Raw genomic sequence first — 5,840 nt, forward strand, 5'->3', positions numbered from 1 at the left:
CGGATCGATCCAAATATCAATACTATCGATAACACGTGGGTATCGATACCAGATCGATTTTAGCGCAACAGGGTCGATGCTAGTTTCAGTTTCTCTGTTGTAAGTTACCCATTATTGCAAAAAGAGTAGAAGTGTATGTGCAAACAACGTGCTGCTGTTGTAAATACGTATATGCATACTTTCCCTCCCTCCATTGCTGCTGCTGTCAGTGTTGTGACTCGTGTCATGTGAACTCATCGCGTTCACGCGCAGCTGCGCGCACCCTGACAACCAGCGCCAAACGGACGACACGTGCAGGGATGGCAGAGAGAAGGAGGAGTGTGGAGCTATTTCACAAACATTAATGAAAACCTTGCGAACTGCAATGTATGCAAAAAAGCTGTTTGCTACTGTGGCTAATTACGCTGGCTTGGTAGCTTGTAGCCCAAGGAGTGTAAACAAACTGTCTGAGTTGGCTGGCTTGAGAGTTGGTTACCTGGGGAGGGAAGGCGGGCTGTAGGCGGAGTCACTGACGTAATAACCAAGAATGACGTATTAAAACTCCAGGAAGTGAAATCCGCTAGTTTTACAGGGACAGTTTCAAAAAACAGGCTGTGTGCACTTCTCCATTAATCATAGGTGAAATGCATGGCACAGTATTTATGTGGCCCCAAGACCTTCCCTATCACGCAAAAACAACGAAAATTTCATTTTTCAGGCCATGGGGCCTTTAAAGTCCCACATATTCGGGAATTCTCTTTGATCACGTGATGCTGTCGAGTCTTCTGATTGGCTGCTCCAATAGACTTTCCTACAGTAAATATTGTTCAAAACTCATTGTTTGTCGTTTTTAATACATATTATGATGTACTCTTTCATGTGGTAAATATATTATTCAATGACATTATTACTTTTTGTTTTTTTTAATCAAGTTGAAATGATTATCTCCTATCCAAGGACAACTGGTTTTGTAGGCCATGGGCCAGCACATAATCATTAAATTAATAAAAATTAAAAGTAAACCTATAAAAGCTTTTCAAATGTGCAAAGGACCACCTGATTATACCCTTGATTCTTTTTATTTATTAAAATGTTGTTAATTTCCAACAGAAATAGCATTTTTCTTATTGGGACACGATTTATCCAAATTCCTAAGAATCAGTGTTTGGATTAACTCTATGCTGTTGTGTATTTTATCTTTTCAGAGGATTTCTACGCCTCTAAGCCTGTTGTTCCAATCACCATCGGCTTGTCTGTTGGCTTCCTGGGTGTAGCAGCAGCCGTCTCCCTTGTGTGTAAATGGAAACGCAATAAAATCAGTGAGTAAAAACAAAACCAAAAAAATCTTCTTCATCTCAGTTTATCATCACCGCTGTTTGGTGGTTAGTTCTATGATGGACTACACCAAGAAAAACAAAATTAAAATTAAAAAAAAAAAAAAAAAAAAAAAAAACTTGATCAATGTTCATTGTTAAAATCATTTAAAACTTAACTTGTTACCAAAAAAAAAAAAGTATGTGCAGTTTTTGCATGAAATGAAATGTCATCAGTGAGACTTCATATGTTGTAATATCTTCCTTTTAGCCTGGTAAATCAGATGTGCAATAATTTTAATGAAAAAAATAATAATAATGATTTAAAAAATCATTCTGTCATCACATTTTGTGCTTCTGCAGTTGTCATCTTCAATTTCACACATTTTTCTCCTACGAAAGGCAACATGGCAGCAACATGAACTTACACTGCTGTCTGTATGCACACAGAGACCAAAATGCACCATGAGGAAGAAGGAGGAGAGACAGAGTCACTCAAGGCGGGGGCAGACAAAGAAGTGGAGACAGAGGGAGACAGAAGCAAAGAGCTGTTATCAGAAGCAGACAGACAGAGAACAGCACCGAAGACAGAGGAAACATCAACCAGTGAAGAGGGTGGAAGTGCTGGAATCATGGAAAAGGATGACAATGATACGAGTCCTCAAATAATAGAGAAAACAGAGAAGACAAAACTCAATGTACCAAATGATAGAGCAGGACAAAATGACAACTCCAAACAAAACAATGCCCAATCTTTAAGTGACAACACAGAACCTAATGTTCACACTGATGGAGAAAGAGACCAAGATCAACACGTGGAAGAAGGACATGTAACCGGACAGCCGGGGGAACTGGACAACAAAAAAGGAGAGCTGGAAGAGTCACATAAGACAGAAAGAACACAGCAGAATAAAAAAGATGTAAATAATGAGAAGACAGAAGAAAATGTTAATGTGGAAGAGACAGTAAAACAGGGGGATGAGAGAGAGGAGAAACTTCATTCAGCCAGTGGAGAAAAAACAGAGAATGATATGGTGAAAAGTAATGTCAAAATGAATGAAGAAGCAAAAGAGACTGAAAACCCACAGCTCCATCAGAAGACAGGGCTTCAGGCTGAGCAGCAAAAGAAGGAAAACCCACCAGAACGTCATGAAGAAATTGGGAAATCCAGCGTGGATCAGGAAAAGGAGGGCGGAAATCAGGGAAGAGAGGATGCGAATGAAACAGAGGAAAACGTTCTGGACAAGGGAGAGGGACAGGAAAAAGGCAAATCTATAAGTGACAACACAACATTTGTGATTCAGATTGATGGACAAAAAGACAAAGAACAGAGAGGAGAGGAGAACAACACAGAACGTCAGGGTCTGATGGAAGGAGAAAGAGACACCGAGCAGCCGGTCACAGAAAGAGATGGAGAGACAGATCAGGACAACAAAAAGCAAAAACCTGCAGAAGAACAACAGACGACAGAGAATGAAGAGAGACATGTGGGAGAAGCAGCTGCTGAACCAACAGAAAACAAGGAGTTGGAGAACCAGTCAGAACAACTCAACGTGCAACCAAAGAAGGCGGAGGGACAGACGGATGAGAGGCAGCCTGAGTCTGTGGATAAAGAAGAGACAGGGAGTGAAGGAGACAAGACAGACCTCAAACTGCAGGACAAAGAAGTGGAGAAAGAGAGAGCTAAAGAAGGTGGCAGTGCTGAGAATATGGACAAGAAGACTGAATCAGGAAAAGAGAAAGAGAAAATGGGTGTTAACTTGGAGGAGACAGAACCACAAAAGGAAAAGCCAGGCAGTAGTGAAATACCAGAGGGTATAAAGACAAACCTCAAAATACAGAATGAAGGAGCAGGTCAAGACCTCATTTTTGAGACAAAGCCTCAGACAGATCAGAAACAAGAAAAAAATCCCCTGGAAAGTCAGGAGGAAAATACAGAGCAGCCGGAGGATTTGGATAAGAGAGGAGCAGAGCATCAGGGAAAGCCGCAGGAGAAAGATCAGGACAAGGGAGAAGGACAAGACAATGCAAATCCTACTGATGAGACAGAAGCTGATTCTCAGACTGAAGCAGGAGGAGATGGAGAGCAACACTGCCCGCCCTCTAACATAAATGATGCGAGAGCCACCCAGCAACAGCCTACAGCTCAACCGTCTGGCCAGCAGCAGCAGGAGGGACCACCGCCTGAAGCCCCTCCTTCTGATAACCCGTCCTCACCAGGTGAGGAGAATGTGGATGAAGCTTCTGCTGCTACTGATGATGATGGAGGTTATGAGGACACTGCTGATGAGAATAATGTGGGTGAAGATACAGATGATGGGAGCTTTAAAAGTAGAAGCTCGGATATCAGTCCTTCGAATGCAGGCCAGGAGGAAGAAAATGCAAAATCGAGAACTGATGGGACAGAAGCTGATTCTCAGACTGAAGCAGGAGGAGATGGAGAGCAACCCAGCGATGGCAGAACAGTAACGGGACAGCAGATTGGACAGGACAAGAAGAAGACAGGGCTCAAACAACCCGAGAAAACACAGCAGAGAGAAGAGAGTGAAGGTACTTCAGTGATGGAAACGAAGATGGAAGACAACAACGAAAAGGCAGAAAAGAATGTTGATTTGGAAAAGACAGAAAAACAGAGGGATGAAAAACTTCAGTCAGGCAGTGGAGAAGAAACACAGAAGGAGACAGGGAAAATTGACCTCAAAACACAACAAGAAACAGCAGGAAGAGGAAACCAAGAGCTCCAACAGGCGACGGGGCCTCAGGTGGAGTCCAGTGAGACAGAAGCAGAAAATCAGGAAAACCAACAGGACGGAGATCAGGATGCTGAGGAAGGAGCTGAAAATAATGAAACAGAGAAGCAGGACGAAAATGCCACATCAGAGAAATCAGCGAAAAAGAGAAGAAAAAGAAATAGAAGGAATAAAGCCAAGACAGCCAAGAGTGATTCATGAAGAAATAATGACCCATTAACATGCTGTCATTTTGCACAATCCTAATTTCTGCAGTTAATAATCATAGGATTTTGCAATAACAGCACTTGAGCGCTGGATTTATGAGAGCACCGTGAAAAGCCAAAGCCACTGACTGAGCACGGATTAGTTCATTAACCTTGTTGCTGTTGTGCCTTTAAAGTGACAACAACATTAACACGTGCCATACAAGTGAAAATGAAATGAGGAGGTTGAACGCTTGAATTTCACCTCAACACTCCCACTGTCTCCGTCCTCACAAACCTCTGGAATGGGATTCATAAAAGAGTAAATAAGGAGATGGGTTCATGTTGATTTCAGAATATTAATCAGTTTTATTAAAAAAAAAAAAAAGTGTAACCTGTTCATAAGCCAGTCAAGTTTGTTTTATGATGCAAGAAAAAAAGGAGAGACAGAGGAGAGATTAAATGAAGTCATAACAAAAAAAAAAAACATGCTCTGATGCTTTTAATTTAATCACAGGGTGTCTTTTTTAATAATTGTTTTTTTTGTACATTGTTGTTTGTTTTCTTTTGTATATCATATTTTGAGCCTAGAGTTATTTTGTCAGAGTTTTTTTTCCTACATATTCCTTGGTGAGAATTCACATAAGGCTGTGCTTCAAGTTCCTCCTGTGTAATGTGAAATCAGATGACTAAATAAAGAAAACGCTGATAAATGAACTTTCTTCCAAGCTTTTTTCAAATATTTTCCTCTGATAGATGAAGTGAATATGCTTCAGTGCTGTAACTGTCCTGTAAATACTGACCTTCCACAGTATTTTGACCAAGTGACGCTACAACTGTATTGAAATCAACACGATCAAACTGTTTTAGTTGGATGGCAGCTCAGCTTTTATTCAGTAACAGAGGAAACAGCTGTATACAGATCATTATATCAGTGTTGTTTACAAGAAGCAACCAGTTATTGACTTTTTAACCCTTTCTGCAGCCTCTAGGTTCATCTACAGCCACCACTGTGTTATTTGATCATTCTCATAATGCTTTTTGTCCTGACAGAGTCTCACTGCAGAAAACATCAAAGACAACACAGTTTTGGCAGATATTCACATAAATAACAGTGCAGTTGTCTTCACCTTTGGCTCAGTGTGGTCTGACTTGTAGGCGACTTTTTCATCACTAAAAACAACCCGACAGTCCGTTCAGAGAGGTGGAGGCGAGCCGTGGTTACTTTGCAGAGGGTTTCTCATACGTCTGTGTGCAAGACGCTCATGTTATGAAAAGACTTTGTGGTTCGAAGATGCGACTAAAGTCTTTATTTGACCTCACTCGTGAGAATGTACATTTCTCGATATAGTCACCGTTCATGACTGACCTGCTTGCCCTGCTATAAAAATAACTTAACAAAAAATGTGTGAGACGTTTAAATTTAAAACCACTCTACATGTTGTGCTCTTTTCACTAAAGGCTAAAAAATATCTCGATCCCTATGCAGCTGTTGTTTTTCTGTACCTCTGCATGTCCACCGGTGATGTAATCCGATCAGCACCAGCACAGCCACCAGTAAAACAGTAAAAACAGTCCTGATGATGAAGAGGAGAGGAGGCCGGTCCTCTGTC

General features: G+C 41.2%; 1 protein-coding gene across 1 annotated transcript in view; it reads left to right on the plus strand.

Moving 5' to 3' along the window:
- LOC115377039 (uncharacterized protein DDB_G0290685-like) overlaps nt 1-4,669 on the plus strand; it is a 26,456-nt gene extending 21,787 nt beyond the window's left edge. Inside the window, exon 2 of the mRNA XM_030076892.1 lies at nt 2,086-4,669. Within this exon, the coding sequence (XP_029932752.1) occupies nt 2,086-4,243 (2,158 nt within the window). The 3' untranslated portion in view covers nt 4,244-4,669. The remainder of the gene's footprint in view (nt 1-2,085) is intronic.
- The last annotated feature ends 1,171 nt before the right edge of the window (nt 4,670-5,840 follow it).

The sequence above is a fragment of the Myripristis murdjan genome, chromosome 18 (genome assembly GCF_902150065.1).
Source record: "Myripristis murdjan chromosome 18, fMyrMur1.1, whole genome shotgun sequence".
Lineage (NCBI taxonomy): Eukaryota > Metazoa > Chordata > Actinopteri > Holocentriformes > Holocentridae > Myripristis > Myripristis murdjan.